Source organism: Anopheles maculipalpis, chromosome 2RL, assembly GCF_943734695.1.
Source record: "Anopheles maculipalpis chromosome 2RL, idAnoMacuDA_375_x, whole genome shotgun sequence".
NCBI lineage: Eukaryota > Metazoa > Arthropoda > Insecta > Diptera > Culicidae > Anopheles > Anopheles maculipalpis.
The window spans coordinates 63,187,162-63,207,755 of NC_064871.1; the positions used below are offsets into that span (position 1 = coordinate 63,187,162).

General features: G+C 40.0%; 6 protein-coding genes across 6 annotated transcripts in view; 2 read left to right on the forward strand and 4 right to left on the reverse strand.

Moving 5' to 3' along the window:
• Positions 1–20,594, reverse strand: part of LOC126556328 (glutathione S-transferase) — a 327,848-nt gene that overhangs the window by 301,718 nt on the left and 5,536 nt on the right. The window lies entirely within an intron of this gene.
• LOC126568793 (trimethylguanosine synthase) overlaps positions 1–20,594 on the forward strand; it is a 151,299-nt gene that overhangs the window by 118,471 nt on the left and 12,234 nt on the right. The window lies entirely within an intron of this gene.
• Positions 1–20,594, reverse strand: part of LOC126556489 (cholesterol transporter ABCA5-like) — a 137,351-nt gene that overhangs the window by 100,165 nt on the left and 16,592 nt on the right. The window lies entirely within an intron of this gene.
• Positions 1–20,594, reverse strand: part of LOC126568811 (uncharacterized) — a 230,913-nt gene that overhangs the window by 36,880 nt on the left and 173,439 nt on the right. The window lies entirely within an intron of this gene.
• On the forward strand, positions 5,501–7,723 carry LOC126567353 (signal transducer and transcription activator-like). The gene has a single exon (XM_050223578.1). It carries the CDS (start codon positions 5,501–5,503, stop codon positions 7,721–7,723), a length of 2,223 nt encoding a protein of 740 aa, XP_050079535.1.
• LOC126567354 (uncharacterized) lies at positions 11,309–12,022 on the reverse strand. The gene is made up of 2 exons (XM_050223579.1): positions 11,910–12,022; positions 11,309–11,831 (listed from the first exon to the last, which is right to left on the reverse strand). Exons 1-2 carry the CDS (start codon positions 12,020–12,022, stop codon positions 11,309–11,311), a joined length of 636 nt encoding a protein of 211 aa, XP_050079536.1.

Consider the following 20,594-nt stretch of genomic DNA (forward strand, 5'->3'; position numbering starts at 1 on the left):
AATTTGATTAAAGACCTTTATACCACCACGCGCTGGAGGACCAAAGAAGTTGAGTACGAAAATCAGATTAGAATTTAATTGCACATATAATTCCTTAAAATTATTCTCAATGTGTTTTTTCCTAAGATTGGAATTGTATTGATTAAATATTTGTTTTTTTAATACATAGACGTATTCACAGAAATATTCACAATTTATTTTATCTTCAGCGTGCCATTAGTTTTTAGAATGCAAATCTCTAATTCGTACATGGTAAAGCGAAAAAAAAGTAGAGAAAAAATCAAATTTTCTCAACGCATGCACAACAAACCATTAAAAAAAATATATTTTTTATTCGTAAAAATACTCCCGACATTGCTAACTACACACGGGTTAGCGTTACCTGACTGCTGCTAACGAAAGTTTTTCGTAAGCTTTGGCGTTCAAGATTTATATTCATACACGAAAACATTACGCTCACGCGTGCACACACTGAACGCCTGCTCAAAGTTTGAGCCGTGCCATATCATTTCCAACACATGCCAGCGTAACGCCATATAAATGATGTTTTCTAAAGTTGGAATAAAAAATACTGCAATTTCGTGAAAAGGCACAAAATCTGCTGCAAACATTAGTTCCTCCCATTTTTTTTACGATATTTATACAAATATTCGCTTTTTGTCAACGATATCTTGCACATATTACTGACTTTCTTACTAACTTACTTAAGTTTCAGTGTTTTATTTTAAATAAAGATTCATTTCAATAAACCATCACCAGACAAATCGTGACGATAAAAACGAAACTGCACTAAGATCACTGAAGAACAAAACACGAGGCGTAACAGATAAGAGATGTAAGAGCTATTATAAACGTTTTAGAAAGATGACCATTTTATTTATATCATCATCACTTGATGAACAGATCTTAGGAATAGAACTCCACTTTGACCGAGCGAGCTAGATTACAGCACAGCAAATGCTATTCGGTTCAAACAGTACAGCAACAAAAACAAGTACTTTTGCTGAATGTGCGTCTAAAAGTGAAAATGTAGTTATACAACACAGAATGCATCCAATTGATTCGAATGTACGATATACAATACATTAACAACGAAAAAAAGAAACTGAAATACAGTTAAACGAAATGAATCGATAAGGAATATCTACTGCTGGTTTTATTTATAAATCATCTAGTGTCTATTGGAAGGTAAGTTAGAATGTAAATTAAACCCCAAAAACAATTGGCAGTTTAAGATAAGACCTACATGGATGGCTTACATGCCTGCAAGGTCATGCTGGTCATCTACTCGCATGCTAAACTAATTTAAGTTTAGCATCGAACACATTACCCAGCCTTGTAGAGTTACAACCGCTTTGTGCAACAGAACTGCCCCATGGAGTCCTTTAGTAATAGTTGGAGCAACATTTAACAGTCCATCCAGCTATGGGTAAGTCCATTAAGACAGTTATGGTTGCCCAGGACAACCAACTGCTCGAAGTTATAGAATTAAAGAAGAAGATTCACATCACATTTGAGGAATACTGGTAAAATCAAAACCTCGTTACTATTTTTAGAACCACTAGTTTAATGCAAAAGAAACCCTAAAACGACTAGCGACTTGTCGAACAAGGTGACCTATTTTCCACGATGGAACCTGGTGGCCTACATGCTTTAGCTTAATTTAATATCTACTTCTTAAACCTTTCCTGGTGTATGAGGTAGAACCTATCATCGTCATCGTCTTCGTCGTCAATAGTTAATAAGAGCCTTAATTACCGATAAATACAGCGCCGAGGCTCAATCACATTTTATTGCGTTGTTTTGATTCTAGCTTTTACTATCCCAGATGTTCCCGCGTTACTTTTTTACACTCAATTTTTGGTGAGGAAAACAGTTCATATGTTTTATGTGGCCATAAATTAACCATGCAATGTCAAGGGATCAAACACAGCAAACTTCTTAAATGTTGATAAAATTTAGTACAAGTGTTCAAAAATTGTGTTTTATATATAAAAATTTGTGTTTTTTCTTATTGACGTGGTCTGCAATGGGCTTGTGTTTTTTGTCAACTATATCTTAAAAGTTTAAATAAACAACTATCTTATTAACTATAACATTAAATAATATATGAACATATAATAGAATATAAAGCGAATACTGTACGATTTGAGCAAAGGAGGCAAACTAATGATAAGATAAATGAAGAAAAAAAATATAAAAAGAGTCTAAGTTAAATGTTTGAGCAAAGGTGTATGTAAGATTATAGTAAAAAAAAATGTATACTCCTTCGTCTTTCATGTCAAGTGTTTTCGATGGTCAGATTTCCTTGTGCGAGGGGCAGCGCCGGTCTTCAAACGGCAGGACCGTGGTTCAAATCTTATCCGGACCGTCCGATTTATTTTCACAAAGCGCGCTTTTCACGTTGCTACAAATTTAAGCAAAGGTTGTTCCTGACAGTATGTTTTTTTAAAGACAAATTATGATGACTAATTTGTCATTCAGGTGTGAATCGTGAATCCCACGTCGGACAAGTTTGTTTCTTGTACCCCATTGTTGTGTTCCTGTGTTTTATTTACGATAAAATGACGCTGAGCAAACTACGGCACCTGGTATACGTTTCAATCGATAAAACACAATGCAATTTGCCCTTAATCTATGCATCGCCAAACCATTTCCTCAATCCTGGAATGGTTTGTGATGAGTTTGATGCTATTATGTGGCAATATTTCGACCAAAGTTGTCCAGCTCGGCCGGTTTTAATTGCATTTTGCCTTGCTTTTCTCTTGCAATTGCGACTCCCGCTCGACCCTCCATTGCGCCGCTCACAACACAGCGCACATGCTCGTGTGTGAGTGTGCGGTAAAACACTGCGTAGATGAGGTCCCGGAAACGAAGTTTTGAGATTGTTTCGTTCCGAGAGATGAATTTGCATTCAGGCATCCAGTTCATAGCAACATGGAGAGGTATACGTTGCGTTGATACACGTAAACTTTTCTAGCAATGCTGTTATCCCCATACAAAAGGGCTCATGTTGTCTGCATACCAGTCGCATAGAAAGTTTGGGATGAGCCTGATATGCAAGGGAAATCGGATACAGAAACGACAGATGACGTCCAGCAGTCGAGTTGGACTTTGGCGATAAATGGACATGCCCTGAATAAGTAATGGCACACAGCATGCGATTCGGTACTCTTATTTCATCCAGCCAGGATAGCAAATGGGAATTTGGTCATGGTCATAGTTAGAGTCGTGTCGTTGTATGATTAAGCTGGGATGAATACGACTTAAAAACGAAGCTTAATCTTAGCAGTTTTGCAAAATAAAATAAAGCACGCTGGAACACGTTAGAACATCAGAAACCACAGTTTTAGAGCTTATGCAAAGTGGAAAATTTTGAAATTTTTTGTAAGTAAATAAGGGTTAGCCAAACCTTGGCTGTCGGTGAAGGATTCAGGTTGAGAATTCGTTCAATTCCGATGGGATTTGTACTCGGGCGTCTCGTCTGAAGGAGCAGCGCCATTACCACTAAAACATTATCAGAACAACGGTGTTCCGAAATAAATGATGTTATGGCAGTAATGCTCTAGCAATGCGGTCAGGACAATCTTGATGCATAAAAACCATGCTATGCTAACTGCATGCAAAACTACTTCTATAGTGCTAGAAAACTATACACTTTTGACTTTCCTTATCTAATCTACAGGTGGCTGTTTTAACACACTTGGGCGCTATATATTGTCCTCCAAATATGCCATATTATACGACTTTCCTGTTCAAAATTGAAATAGGAAATCCAACTTGACCGTACGTGACATTGACATTCTCGATGTCTATCTATCCATACTAAGATAATGTGATGGAACAGATCATGAATGGCGAAACTGAGCGTAGCTTCATGCGTTTACACAAACGGAAGCGCAACTTTCGATATAATAGAACGTATGTACAAGGGAATTTCTCAGCACAGACAGCACCTAACAGGGCCACAGCCGCCGCTATGTTGCCAGACAATTCAAATGCACCCTTGGTAGAAAAGCGTGAGCTTCAACGAAATGTAACTGTATCCCCTGTAAAGCAAATAAAAAGAACCTACTTCATCAATTGCCATAAAATTAGCAAATTACTGATCCTTTCTTATTTCGTAAGGAGTCACCAGGGCGATGATTTGGTAAATGATAGTTTGTGTAGTGCCACTTCCTTGGGTCACTTTGTCGCACTTGATGAAAATATCTTTCATGGCCAAACAAATATTGCATAGCACTGAGACATAGTTTTGAGTCGAAAAATCATGGGAAAAGCAAACAAGCTTATTTTAAAACAGGTTGAAAAAACATACCTGTGGTAAGTTATCCTTTCATGGCTCGGAAAGGAGGGTGTCCCTCGACTAATGTGTATCATGCATAATCCATTCTGCAAGAGAAAAGGGTTCTTAAGCATGCGCATAATCGTCGAAGAATGTATTGCTCAAAAATATCACAGCATTTTGTATCAGTAATAAAATAAAATTTATGTAATACGATACTTAATACTTACGACTTCTGAATCCAGATTTTCTATCTCCTGTCTCCTCCAACACTTCCATACTGCACACACATACACACGAAAACACAGTATACGAAAACGTCTGCCAGCTTGTCAAATTTTCACTGTATTTTTCACAGCATCGGCGACCAAATTTGGCACTTTATGTCACACCTTACTCCTATGAACTTTGGGAGAATTGCATGCATGCATGTATTTTTGTTAAAACCTGATAAAAGTGAAAATGTTATTGCAATTGGCCGCTGAGTATGTGAAATAAATCGTTGCAAAAATATAGGTTCATTTCATGTCAACAGAACAGCGAACGATCAGCGCACAAACGATCACGCAACCTATGAATGCGCGTTTAGCCGACTATATTATATGAAATTGCTATTTCAGAAAATATCTTGTCGATTGAATCTTGTTTTGCGAATTATCTTAACGATTTTTCCCACTTATTTACTTCGCCCCAATTTTATTACCGTGATTCTAATAAACAATATAAAATACCTTTTTGCATGACGGATCTTCCTCCACAGACTGTCAGATTTGCAACTTCAGTCCAGTACCGTGTAGACGCGGCTTACGTGTCAGTTTGGTTTAAAATTTGCTCGGATGACGATTTCCAAAATGGCTGCTAGTGATCCCTAGAATGTATCGAAAAATGCAAAATAGACTTTCGTGTCTGCGAGTGTGTCGCAAATGATGAGTTGAATATAATGTAAAGTGGTTATGTGCTCGAAGAACGTGAAGTATATTTTGTAGTATGAATTGATCGGAAAATATTTACGCGAAAAGCAGTGTGTTTAGCTTAGCAGATCAAAACCCGATGTAAATATATTTGTGTGGCGAAACGTGTACCAGTGCTACAGCGTGGTGATGGACACTGTTTTTCTTTATCATCAAATATTTCAGAAAACACAGTGTTATACATTAAATCATTTTCAATTCGCATCGTGCGCTGAACGGAGGTAAATGCGAAAAGGTAGAAGAGATGGCGATGCAAGCAACTACTTGGTTGAATCAGCTTGAACCTCCCGTACTGGATTCACTTCGTTTGCTCAACGGCGACAAAATACCGGTGGACGTGAAAAATCATATAGCAAATTGGATCCAGGCCTATTTGATCAAAGCACCAGGCTACTACAATGATCAGAGTGCTACTCATGATATGTACGAGGATGCGGTTATCTTTCTAAATAAGCTTATTGATAAGTTGCGGCACACAGGTGCACTATGCTCAAAAGACATCAATACTGAGCTGAACGGGTTGGCCTGCATTTTACAAGATCTGTTTTCAGGCAACCCGGTCAAACTCTATCAGGAACTGATAAACTGTTTGCAGCGCAATCCGTATCATTGCATCAACATAGATGCGTTTGACGGGTCCAAGATGTTCAGAGAACTCGAGCAGCTGAAGGTAATGATGATTCAGCACGAACATGTCTATGGTAACATGATTCTGGAGCACGGCTATTTGGCGCATGAGACAGACGTGCTTCAGAACATAAAAGCAATGTTACATACGGACCAAACGAAGGAGGAATGCATGTGCAGACAGTTACAGCTTATTAACCAACAAAAAAAAGTTAAAGGTCATTTGCGCACATTTTCCGACATGGAATTTGCTGTGGTGAGTGGATTTGGAAAGATGATACAAAAAACGGCCGAGCTGCAGGATAAGATCCTGAATAAGTATATTGAACAGTGGAAACTGAACCAGAGGCTCGCAGGAATCGGTGCGATGGCAAATCTGGAGAGCGATCTGAACACCATACAGTTATGGTGCGAAAGCCTAGCGGAGATCATCCTGAGATTGAAAGAGCAGATTATGCAGACAAGTAATTTAATTTCGCAAGGTTACGTCGATCTAATGGCGCAGGCGATGAAGAATGTGGACAATCTGCTGCAGACGCTCATCTATAAATCTTTTATCGTGGAACATCAACCGTCACAAATTCTTCGGATGCATGCACGATTTGTTACATCCGTGCGCCTGCTCACCGGGGCTACGTTATGCAACCGATTCAAGCCTCTGCATGTGAGTGTGTCTATCATTACCATAGACCAGGCAAGGCAAGTTCATTATGTGAATGAAGCTACTACATCCGCTGCCGGTGAAATCTCGAACAACGTCACTGTCATGCAGTACCTCGAACCGGTTAAGCGGGTTTCAGCGATATTCCCCCAAATGTGCATAGATAAGGTCAGCCGAATGCAAATCAAATCAACCAACAAGAAGCAAAACAATAAATGCGTGCTGGATGAAAAGTTTGTCCTGCTTTATCAAACTACGATCGCTACGGAACAGGGCGACCTCGTTCTTCCGGTGCGGACTGTGTCCTGTCCGGTAGTAATTACCGTCCATGTATCGCAGGAGGAAAAATCATACGCAACAATTATTTGGGAGAATGTTTTCGCGAAAAATATTCATTCCTCGTTCGATGTACCAGAGCTAGTGCGCTGGAACTGGCTAGCCGAAATACTCAGCATGAAGTTCAGCGTTTTCAGCGGTCTCCACCGTTTGTCGCCAGAACACCTACATTTTCTGTGCGAAAAAGCATTAGGATCGGCAGACATTCCGTTCCCAACGCCAAACGGCCTTATCATAACGTGGTCCCAGTTCTGCAAAAATGAACTGCTGCCTGGTCGTGGTTATACCTTTTGGGGATGGTTTTATCAAATGATGAAGTTGACGCGTGACCACCTTCAGAAGCTGTGGTGCAATAGCAGGCTCCACTGGTTTATAACAAAGAGCAAGGCAGAACAATACCTGAGTGATTGTGAAACAGGCACATTCTTGATGCGTTTTTCCGACTCCGTACCAGGTGGTATCACCGTCACGTTTGTACGAGAAGACAATCTTGGTCAGCGCCAGATTCTGCACATTGAACCACTTACGGCAAAGGACTTAGCCGTTCGCTCGCTGACTGATCGTTTACTCGACATTGAAGTGCTCACCCATCTGTACCCGAACGTACCAAAGCATCAAGTGTTTCAACGACGTCCCGTACAGTATGCTGGCGTATCCCGTCAGACGAACTATGTCAAAACGGAGCTGCGCGCCACATTGATATTTTCTCCTGTTGATCAGCCAAAGAATGAAGCGTGTACCAACGAACAGGTGCCTAGCAAGCGTGAGTACACCTTTTCCAATAATGATAGCATGTCGTTTTTTGAACTCGAAACCATTACCGTGTTAACAGAAAAGGTTTAGACAAGAACCCATGAGAAATCTTAATAAGTTCAAACATTTTTTTTTCGTGTATCGGTTAGTTTAACCGATTTTTTTAATTTTAGAATTAAGTTTGGCAAAGTTCTTATTATCAAGTTCTTATTATATATGGTGTACAGTAAATATGGTATCAGGGCAACGTTCCTTGCATTTCCAACACTTTTTTATTTTGTTTCAATTCTATATTGTGTTATCAATGAGTATATTTTCATCATTTTGGAAATAATGATTTCAATCAAGTCTAACGATCATTTATTACCGACGAGTTCGTGTCTTATAGATCGCATTTCAAAGTCAGATATAGTTTTTGAGACGCGTGTTCACTTTTATTTCTGTAGTATTATATTGGGCAAAGATAAACCTTGAAACTCACGTACATTGGTTATATTGTGGTTCCCATTCTTCCATATTGTTATCTTTGCAATAGGACACAAAAAACACTCTGTGCTATTTTCAAACGTTTATCGAGACAGTATGCGATAAAAGGATTTAAGCAACTAGAAGATTTGAGATGTTATTATTCATGAAGAAAAATATTTTGATAGAATTTACATCAAAACATGTGATAGTGATTATCATATAGCGTGAAAGGCTATATGATAATGATGATGTCAGATCTTCGAGAACATACCGGAATAATCTAACTATGATTGTTTTCTTAAAATTGTTTGCACCATTGTGATTTAGATTTCATTACAAGGAATATTCAAATGATAGCCAAACCAACTTTAGAGAATAGCGCAAGCAAATATCAACACCACCAACACCATTGATATAGAAACACTCAGTTCATCGAAACGAATTAGGAAAAATGGATAAAGATTCACCAATTTGTTTTTTTTTTGTAAGTTCGTGCAATTTATATGGAATATGAAATTTGACAGATGATAAAAAAACCCGTTTTTTCAATATCAATTGGATGCGCTTCCATAACAATTTTTGGTGATTCGCTTCGAAATATTGGGGTATTCTGGTGGAGGTTTTTATATTCGCTTGTGCTGGTTTTTATATTCGCTTGTGCTATTTTCTAAAGTTGTCTCGCTGCACCCTATCATTTGCATTTTCATCTAAACCTGAAGATGTTCAATTAACATTATATTTGAGCGGAAACTTACACCATTACAGAAAGTGCTATTAAGCAGCAAATAATACGGAAACAGATACAGTAAACGTTTGTTAATAGATGGTAAGGATTAAAAAGCAAATAAATGTGTCTTATTTCATTCTGTATCTTTTTTTTTCAATTTTATGTGTTGTACAGTGTATAGAACATAGTTTATACGTTTTTGTTTTTTATTGAAATAAATTTTTTTTTATTTCTTGAGTTTTTGTTTTATTCTTTTGTAGTTGTATATTATGTGGCATGCAAAAAGTTACAAAAATAATGTAATAGTGATTCTCACTCACTCACTCATGTTGACCTGCTCTTTTTAAAGAGCACGTCGTCGTGACATGGCCCGGTCAACAATAGATCTCCAGGAAACTTGATCCCTGGCCGCAGCGTCCCATCCATGTGGGCATCCGATCTCCGACAGGTTTCCTTTCACCTGATCCAACCAACGAACTCGCTGTGCTCCCCGACGCCTCGTGTCAAACTGGGGGTCGCTGACGAATATCTTCTTGGCGGGGCATGAATCCGACATCTTCATAACATGCCCCAGCCATCGTATCCTGCCGGTCTTGGCCACCGTCAGGATGTCTGGTTCTCCGTATAGCTCAGCAAGCTCGTGGTTTATCCTTCTTCTCCACACTTCATGTTCGAACACACCGCCAAAGATGGTTCGGAGTATGCGACGCTCAAACACGCCAAGAGAGTTTGCCTCCTCCACTTGGACGGACCAAGACTCGTGGACATACAGCACCACCGGGCGAATCAGTGTGCGATAAATCTCACATTTAGTGCGGTCTCGAAGTTTTCTGGATCTCAGCAGACGGTGAAGGGCGAGGTAGGCTAGATTCCCCAGGACAATACGTCTCCGGATTTCGTTGCTGGCATCGTTATCCGTAGTTACGAGAGTCCCAAGATAGCAGAACTCCTCTACTATGTCGAGGTTGTCGCCGTCGACTAACACGCTGCTTCCCACCCGGGCTCTATCACGATCACAGCCTCCAGCAAGCAGGTATTTCGTCTTCGTTGCATTGATCATCAATCCAATTCTGGCTGCTTCGCGTTTCAGTCGGGTGTACGCATCACACAAGTTCGCTGTCGTCTTGCCAACGATGTCAATGTCAACGCGAAGCAAAGAATTTGAAGAGACCGGTAGAGAATCGTGCCACGTATGTCGTTGTCTAGCCCCGCGCTTCGTATGACACCTTCCAAGGCTATATTAAACAGTAGACAGGAGAGTCCGTCCCCTTACCTCAAACCCCTGTGAGATTCGAACGATTCCGACAGCATGTTCTATACTCTCACTCTGCACTGCACCCAATTCACTGCACCCCATTTAACAGCCGGATCAGCTTTCCAGGAAAGTGGTGCCGCTGCATTATGATCCATAGATCATTTCAATATATGGTATCGTAGGCCGCCTTGCAGTCGATAAACAGGTGGTGCGTAGGGATCTGGCGCTCTCGGCACTTCTGGAGGATCTGCCAATGAGTGAAGATCAGGTCGATGGTGGATTTGCCTCCAACACACCCCGTTTGATAGTTGCCGACGAAATCTGTAGCAAGGGGGGCAATTCTGCAGAACAAGATCTGAGACAGGGTCTTATAGGCGGCATTAAGGACGGAAATGACACGATAGTTCGAGCTTTCCAGACTGTCACCCTTTTTGTAGACTGGGTGAATGACGCCCAGTTTCCATTCCTCCGGCAATTCTTCCTGTTACCAGATTCTCGTGATCAGCTTTTGTGCATTTCGACGATAAGCCTCTCCGGCCTTATCTTGAAGAGCTCGGCCGCCAGTCCATCACTACCAGCAGCCTTGTTGCTTTCAAACTGCTTGATGGCGCTGACAACCTCATCCAGAGATGGCGGAGGCACTTCGTCTTCTGTACTGTTGCTGTCACTGATGTTGCTGCTGCTGCTGGCTTCTTCTGCTACTTGCACCAACCTCTCCTGTCTACTCCGTTCAGATGTCCTTCGAAGTAGCACTTCCACCTTTCGATCACCTTCCGCTCGTCTGTCAGGAGATTTCCGTTTGCGTCCCGGCACATCGCGGTTTTAGGAGCAAATCCACTCCGTGCCTCTTTCAACCTCCTGTAAAATGAGCGGACTGAAAGAGCTGCTCCAGCAGCTCTTTCACACCCTTTCCCAACTGAAAGAGCTGCTCCAGCAGCTTTTCATCTGACTCTTCAAAACGGCGCTTCTTGTCCTGGAAGAGCAGGGTCTGCTGTCTCCTCAGTCGTTTGTAGTTTTCCACGTTCTGGCGGTTTTCATGCTGAAGCATGAAGGCGCGTGCTGCATTCTTCTCGGATAGTACACGAGCGCACTCTTCGTCGAACCATTCTTTTCGCTATCTGCGTGGTAAGTGGCCAATTTTCAGTTCGGCTGCGGTGCTGATGGCTCATTCCACCCGACGCCAGTGGTCGCCTGGGGGCAATGCGGAATTGTTGTCCGTAAGCACTTACCCGAGAGCCGCATACCCCTCTGCCACATAAGCTTGACTCAGCCGACCCAGATTGAGCCTTGCGGTAGGCTTGCTCCGTTGGTTGTTAACCACAGAGAGTTTCTGGCGCAGATTTACCATTACCAGGAAATGGTCCGAGTCGCCGTTTGCGCCTCTGTACGTTTTCACGTCGATAATGTTAGAGAAGTGCCTTCCGTCTATTAGAACGTGGTCGATTTGGGAGTAGGTTTGTAGTGGTGATCTCCAGGCATAGGTAAACCGAGGTGCGTCCTGGAAAAAGGTGCTGCGAATGCTCATGTGCTTGGAGGAGGCAAAATTGATAAGCCTGAGGCCGTTGTCGTTTGTCAGCTGGTGGGAGCTGAAGCTTCCAATTGTTGGTTTATATGCCTCCTCCCGTCCGACCTGAGCATTAAGGTCTCCGATGACGATCTTCACATCATGTTGTGGGCAGCGGTCATACTCCCTCTCCAGCTGCGTAAAGAAGAGCTTCTCCTCGTCATCATTGCTCCCAAGGTGCGTACTGTGCACATTTATGATGCACAGATTGAAGAACCTGCCACGAATCCTCAACCTGCACATTCCTTCGTTGACTGGCTACCATCCAATCACCCGTTGTTGCATCGCACCTAGCACCATGAACGCCGTACCGAGCTCACGCGTTTCTCCACCACTTTGGTAGATTGTGCAGTTGCTACGGTACTGGCGCACCATTGTACCCTTCTAGCGCACCTCCTGAAGTGCTACTATCTCAATGCCGCGGGCCTGGACCTCATCTGATAGGATTCGGGTGCTTCCATCAGATGTAAGGGATCTACAATTCCAGCTTCCGAGCCTCCAATCGTAAGTCCTTTTTCCTTGCGGGGGTCTGTATGGATTGGTCCTTTGCGGTAATATCTGATGTTGACTTTTCGTTGCGTTATTTGTTTTCTAGGGGTGGCTTGCAAGGCCTCTCCCCCAACCATCTGTCACGTCGGAGGGCCTACGCATCCTTGCTTAATGTCCCTTCGGATGCCAGGACAGAAGGGACAACCAGCCGCACCTAACATGGAGAACAGACGCTGGCCATCCCCACCCCCGCTCAATTTAGCCATATAACCCATCCACCCAAGGGGTTGGGTTTCCCCGTATACCCAAGCTCATATTTTTGGAGAGATATGTTACCGTTCTGTACGCCGTGTACGTTTTGAGTCGGAGTAGGGTATGGAGATCCTATATTCATAAATTCAGGAGGTGTTGGACCATACCCGTATCAGTGCGGTATTGTTACAAACACTGATAACAGAACAGGATGGGAAAATAGTGGTTAGTGATTTGAAATTCCCAAGAATCACTTTAATACTTTTTTTCTATAAAAAAAAAAAAACAATTGCGTTTAGACACATTGCAAATGTTTGTGATTTATCGTAAAGATAAACCAACTATGAAGTGAACCACAATTATTATATCACAAGGATAGGTAACAGAGAAGGGAGCATGAACAATGTGGTTGCTTTTGGTGGTGCTGTAAGAATGTGGTTAAAGGATGATTATTTGATGAGCTCTGCTGGTTGCCACAACAGTCATACGTGAGCGCGACAAGTGCTCGAATAAATCGTAGCAAAAACATCTAAACCGTACGTAACGCACCACAGCTTCGCAAAAATAAGAACATCATACACTATATCGCTGATTGCACGGACTCTCTAATGCATGACGCGTTCCCGAGTGTTTAATCCTTCCGAATGATAAATGCTGTGTGCATCGACGTGAAAATAGCAGCTAGAGCAACACTGTCAACACCGAACCATGTCCCGTTTTATATGGCACATCATTCGAATTGTGGTTTGAAGTCAGACAAGATGCAGATAAACAACTGCCAAGAATATTATTATTATGTTTTCTTTTTCATTCCGGCTTACGTTAAACTTCCCGTCATAATGACGGCTGTACAGGATTTGCAACAGAATGCTTTTACCAACTGATCCATTGAATGAAGAAGTGTATGGAGAATAGTTTTGAAATGATAAAACATACACATTAAGCACAATTTGAATCTGCCGGTACGATGAGAAGAAGGAGCTTTTTCTTTAATTTTAGGCATTATTTATAGTATGTTTCTATTTTCTCTGCACTTCATATCTTAAACCTTTCCCGCGAAGCCAAACCGATTTTGATTGCTTATTTCTCCGATTCTAAGAATCTGATTGGCTTGAAATTTTGTGTTGTGTGAGTAAAGTAAGGGGTTGTTTCTAAGAAAATATTCAATTTTTTTTTTCTAAATTGATTAAACCTGTTTTGCAGATTTTTTTACAATATGCTTACAACAGACATCCGGGCCACCCGGGTGAACAGCAACTTTTTAGCGGCATATAACTTTTTAATACGTAATCCTTTATCGGTGAAATGTTCTGTTAAGTAGTCAAATCTTCTTCTTTGTTATATGTAATTTTATTTGAAAGCAGTTTTCAAGTTATGATGTTTCAAAAAAAATTAACATGGTTCATTTCCAACAAAATAATTTCAAGTTATTTATATGCGTTACTAACTTTTCTTAAGAAAAAGGGTTATAATGGTTCTTGTTGGAATTCTCGATTACTTTAGTATAAAACCCGTTGCTGGCGAGTCATTAACGTTGTTTCAATTATGTTCAGGCTGTTTCATGGGGACGGTCCGATGGTGATGCGACAGCGCCAGTCTCCACACGGCACACGATTGGAGTTCAAATCTCCATCCGACCCCATGGTAAGGATTGATAATCCAACTATGTGGTATCAGGAAGTCTAGTAAGCCATTCGATAGCCTGCGTGATTGCATACTCAGTCCTCATTACGGGGTGACGATCCGGACGGCTAAAACACGTAAGACCATGAAATTAGAGCATTTACAAATTTTAAATTTAAAGAAAAAAATATTTATAGTTTTGGGCATCCCGTCGTTACCTATTCGGGCGGCCCGGTGGTGTAAGCGACAACGGCGCCCGTCTTCATATGTCAGGACCGGGGTTCAAATCCCATCCGGATCGTCCCCTCGTAATGAGGACTGACCGTCCAACTACGTGGTATCGGTAAGTCTAGTAAGCCATCTGATGGCTGGCGTAACCTTAGAGGTCGTTAAGCCAAGAAGAAGAAGATACCTGTTAGAAGATTCAAAATCAGCTTTTCGAAAAGCGCATATAAAAGTGGTCTTATATTATCGGTGTTTACTGTAAGTGCGATACATAAATTCACACCTGGAAGAGCTAGTTTTGGAATTTAAATGTACTCTATTCATGTATATTTAAATCATTTTCGTATTAATAATCTTCCTGCAATGTATTATATATATTTGGATCTGTAATATTTCGTCATTAACATCTATATAACTAAATTCCTATATCGATTGAGGTTGTAGATCCAAATAAGAAGATACACTTTCACTGTGGGTGGAGGTAAAAGATGCTTTTATCATGATGTTATCAAAGATTGATGAACATTATTTAGCAGCTATCCTCCTCCATATTGAATGCGCAAATCCACTTGCAGCTGTAAAATGCCAACAAATCGCTTTCTCTCGATTGCATTCCCTGGAGATAAATGGCCCATTGTCAATGAGTAAATTATAATGCATATTCAAATAGTAATCATTGCAATTACCAAACCAAACCAAGAATCAGCAAAGAAGCCTTCCATTCTCTCTTTCTCTCTCTCTCTATCGCGATAAACCAGCTAAAGACACTGGGGGAATCAGGTCATACATCTGCATAAAATCATATTGCCACAAAAAAAAAACTGATTAAGAGCGATAGAATGTTTTATGTCTTGGGTTTCTTGCTGAAATGAGATTAAAAAATAACATAAAACGTGGTGCCCTGTAGCATTTAGATTTTTTTACTTAACGCCGAAGCGACTGCTAGAAGTGGAAATATGTTGTTGTGTTAGGCAGATAATAATACAAAAAACCAGAGGCAAATTTGTAACAGGTTTTTGCGGTGAAAAGATGCAAATATTCTCAAGCGTATCGATCCAAAAACCAAATAACTGTAGCATAGAAAACCAGCAGCATTTAAAATGGCTCATATTTATTTCTTTTTTTTCTATTTTGTATTTATTTGCGTTTTAGCTAAATTATCTGTAAAGCGCTGAGTTATATTGTTTGAAGAATTTGTTGGTGTTTATATTACAGTGTTATCAATGTTTTAGTTATTCCCTTTTGGTTTAAAATTGGATGATATCTTAATATGATTTTTTAATTCTTTATCTAAAATCCAATTCCAGCAATTATATTTATGTCATGCTGCATGTCTTTACTTAAAGTTTAATTAGGGTTAGACATTATTTACAATGTTTGATCTTCTTATGCCTGGCTTAACGATCTTCTAAGTCACGCCGGCCATCGAAATGGCTTTGATACCACGTAGTTGGATAAACAGTCCTTAAACGGTCCGGGGGGAACGGTCCGAATGGAATTTGAACACCGGTTATGCCGTTTGAAGACAATATGTTTCAGTTACTAAACCAATAGCGTGTTAGACAACGTAAACCAAATGATTTAAAAAAAAAATTATAGAACGGCATGTTCATATTGCTAATGAAAGAAATATAAAATTCGCAAGATCATGTCATCTCATGTTTACGGGCATTAAATGTAGCTCATAAATGCTGATAAATAATTAAATTTCTTGTCTATTAGATTTCAGACATAAAATTTGTACACATCAATGTGAGCCGGATACAACACGGTACAAAGAACAACGTCAGGACAAAAAGGATGCTCCAACAAAACCGAAACTGCATGAAACCCTGCCCGAACCAATGGAAATGATTTGTGTTTCGGTCGATAAACACAATACAATTCGGTTTTAATCTGTGCCACGACAGACCGTTTCCTCGATTCCGCAAAATGTCTAATGAGTGTGATGCTATTATGCACCGCCAGTTGATCCAAACACTTTCATGCACACTACCAGATCGCACTGCAGATGCAGATCTGGCACACGGTAACGTGAGTGAGTTGCTTGCGGACCATGCACACACATCTCTTTTGCAGTAAAATCACACCTGAAGCAGGGAAAAGGTGGCAACGAAGTTTCGAGATTGTTTCTTCGGTCCAGAATATGAGTTTGCATTCATCAGGCTCATGCTCTGCAAGAAAAATACGGATGCGTTGATAAATGTGCACACTTCTAACTTTGGTGTTATCCGATACAAAAAGGGTTCATGTTGTCCACTTCATCCGAGAGCGCAGCAGTAGCAGCAGCCAGGAAAGGCTTGCAAGGGAAATCGGATACAGACACGACAGATGACGTACAGAAGTCGGATTGGATTCTAGCGATAAATGGGCATGCAGTGAATAAGTAATGGCATGACACACATGCTTCTCAATTTTTCGTCCATCCAGCATCGCAAATTGGGTGTTGGGAATGTTCATTGTCAGTGTTTCTTGTTCTGTACGTGGTATCTGTGTATATCAGGGTGGTTTCCATTTTTCGTGTGAAGCATTAGATATTTGTTTTGATGCTGCAATAATATGTAGTAGCAGGTACGATTATGCATATGTAGATTATTGTGAATATTTTAATGTTCCAGTACTTTCCCTATGGTGTTTAGTGATTGTTTTAAGAAAATTTCATTATACATGATCAAGATGCACCCAATGAATGTCACATTGTCAATTATTATTATTTTATAAAGAACAAATGTTCATCCAAATGCGTTTGTTGACTAAAACAGTCTAAGGATTATGAAGCATCTTTCATTTTTATTGCAAATGCTCTAAAAGGAATTCCAATTACAAACTGAAACAAACAACAACCAAATAAATTAACAATTTTCAATAATTAATATTAAATTCCAGTCAATATTAAATACATTTCAGTCTTTTTAAAAAATATGACCCATTCATTCCAGTACACTCTTGCCGTGTTGTCTGATGTTGGCTCGGTATCAGTAGAGGAAAACGAGATAAAGAGTTGATGCATTTTAAACAATCGTAAAAAGCATTCTTCAACAGTATCGCATAACCTCTTTATTCGTTTGAAACGAATGGTATTATTGCGCTGTGCCGAGTTTATGTTTTTCCATGATTACGAATCCATTGATCTTGGTCTTTGTACATATTTGATTTCCTTGTCCATTTAAGTGAAAACATTGATATAATTGAAACAAATGAAAAGCAGTTGTATTGTGTTTAAAACTATGCTCGTTTGTCTATATTTGAATATTATTTTATTTCTCCCTTATTTTGGCTTCTATTCTAATTTTGAAAACCGTTTTGTGTACATTGGGTCATTTATCAGGTTCTGTTAAATATGCAATACAGCTTTCCCGTTTAGATTACGAGGCATTTAGCTTCCCTAACGTATAATCGTAGCTCTTCGTTTTAGTTATTGTTGCATACGTGTATTTCTATCATTAACCGACAATCATGTGTGCTCCAAAACTTCTGTCTCCACAATAAAAAAGGATATAATCGCACACATAGACGGTTTTATATTGGAACAAACGGACAAAAGTATATGGGTGAAAGTCACAGAAAACTGTACGCCTGTATGTATAATGTACATGCTGTTTCCCGTTTTTTTTTCGCACTCCGTTCCATCCCTGCACCAAACACAATTTGCAAAGGCAAAGCCGAACAAAAACTTGAACAAAGTTTGTGCCTTGTTGAGCATTTATGAGGTGAATGAGAGTGACGAAAAACGCATATATACACAGCGAGCTGTGTCCTGGGTGCATATAGCCCTAAAAGAAGCGAAAACTAAATCAACCACCGGGTTGTTGGGACCGGGAAAGTGAATGGAAAACACGGCTAAGCGTGCATCAGAAGTCCGGTCTCATGAATTTGTTTTCCACTACTACTTGCCGTCATGTTTGACGAATTGCGAAGGCGAATCCACGGTGAAACAAATGTGAAGCGCGGAAATGAAAATTGGACAAACTTTTCACGATGCCGTCATGCTTTTTGCCATCTCGCTTCGTCAGGCTATATATACATATCTGCTTCCTTCCTCGTTTTCCCAAGCATTTCTATTTCTTTTTATTTGCTTTCGTTAATTCTTTCTCTACGATCGCGAAGCTTTTGTTAAAGGTTTTGCATCTTTCATCTGCCGCCCGGTGCTTTATATTTGAGTTCAGTTACCGTGGGTTTTAGGTTTAGCAGTGTATATGTAGTAAGGTTGAAAACGGATCAAATAAAGAAACGGGAAAACCTAAATAAGGGAACAATAGCGCGCCCGACAATAGATTACTTGAGGTGAGTAATATTCCTTTCGCAGACAATCACAAACAATCATACACAAAAACGGAAATAAATGTGCATGAATTTTGCAAGAAAAAGAGAAGAGAACGATTGTTTTGCCAACTGTGATGTAATTATATGTAGTAGAAGGTTTTTTTTTTGATAAAAAAACATGACGCTTTAATGATGGAAAATCATGAATGTGGCAAAATGGTACAAAAAAGACCACGATTCGGTGTGTGCGAATGGATTTAGTTTCATACGAGCGAAGCAAAAACTATTTGGCGTAGTTTCTGATTATTGACATTGCCTAAAGATACTAAGAAATGTTTTGTAGTTCCGAATTTGTTAAAATACATAAAGCAGCTTCTATTACGAGTTATACTGTAAATTGTATAAAGACATCACATGTACTATCGACATCTTTTGAATCAAAATTTTAGGTTTTGTCTTTGTTGTGTCCTTGCTCGGGATCGGATGATGAACGGTTTCTACGTGCGACACAACTTTCACTTTTGATTAAAACTTAAGATAATACATGTATACCGCACTTTAAAACAGGAAGCATGTACGTATATTTTCCTGATGCTGCTGCTGCTGGTACCGAATACTGGAGAGCGACTGCCGAGCGTCACACGCAGGACCCGTCAGCTGTTCGCGCTGATCCTGCTGAACATCATACAGCTACCACTATACCGTCCAATATATTAGCTGGTGGATATTTCCCCATCTTCCCCAATTCAATGGGGTCTTCTATAATTCAATCCAGATATAATTCAATCCCCATCTTTTATAATTCAATCCAGAGCCTGGCATATGCTGATGACATAGACAACTTTGTTTTGAAGCTAACAAACACTGATTTGCGTAGGGGTGATGCACAGACCGGTGATCGGCCCTTTAAAGTCGTCCAAATCTTCTCCTATGTGGGACCAAAAGTAAGAACCGACAGCAACATAGATTTCGTGATATGCACAAGGATGTATAGGCTGCCAACTGGGAGTACCAAAGCTGGAGGAAATGTCTTCATTCAAAAAGAAGTAGGCGTTATATCGCGAGCATTGTCGATTAAGAAACGTCTGATAAGTCAGTAAGTAAGAGTTATGTCAATCTTATATCGGCTCCGTCGGCTAGACAATTAATATCATTTTTATTTATTGTTCTTTTTTTTATTGGCATTTCCATTTACAGCTTCCTTGGTATAATTTACCCGTAGCAGAATAGTCCGGAAACTGTTCGGATTGGATTTGGACACAGTTCTGTCGTACGCAAGACTAACGTCTCTGTCAATGCATACACCGCACGAAAACGCTTGGGTGAGTGAAATTTTTATGTTCTTAAAAATGCACGATTAAATGGTTACAACACAGGTAACTATTTTATGAACTACAATATTAAATTTAAATCACAATGGTCGATGTTTTCGTCGGTATTTCTATGCTGGTCACGGTGATAGTTTTCGCGTACTGTGGGTCGTATGTTTGACATGTCTGGTGTAGTACTTCTAATTAGCCAAAGTTATAATTAACTAGTTTATTAAAACCCACAGCATAGTGGAAGCAACTTGTATAAAGTTATCGTGATCATTTTCCAGCAAAACTAATAGGGTGTTTTGTTTAAAGCAGTAATTTAACTTCACACTAGTATTAACTTTGAAGCTTGATAAAATTATCGTTAATGATTGAGAACATTCGTGTCGGGAAATTATGCTCACATTACGTACGTTCGGATCGGCAACTGTATGATTTAATGGGCATGTTTGAATTAATGTATACCTTTTTGGGTCAATACACCGATATGTCAGGTAAAGGCGACAAAACGTATAACACAGAAACATTGTGAAATTTCAGCACGTATAAATGAGAAACCGTTATTCCGTAAGTCAGAAAGCGGAAATAGCGGATGGTATCAAAAGCCATTAGTGTATTGAAATTGGATCTGGATGATGAAATAATTGAACGTGCAATTGAATGTTCGGCCGAGAAGAGGTTTTAGCTCGGCAGTTTCGCACGATTGAGACACAGCAGCTGTGCAATAATGACTCGGTTGGATCGGAAACAGAATTGGGTACGATTGGTATCGGTGGTTT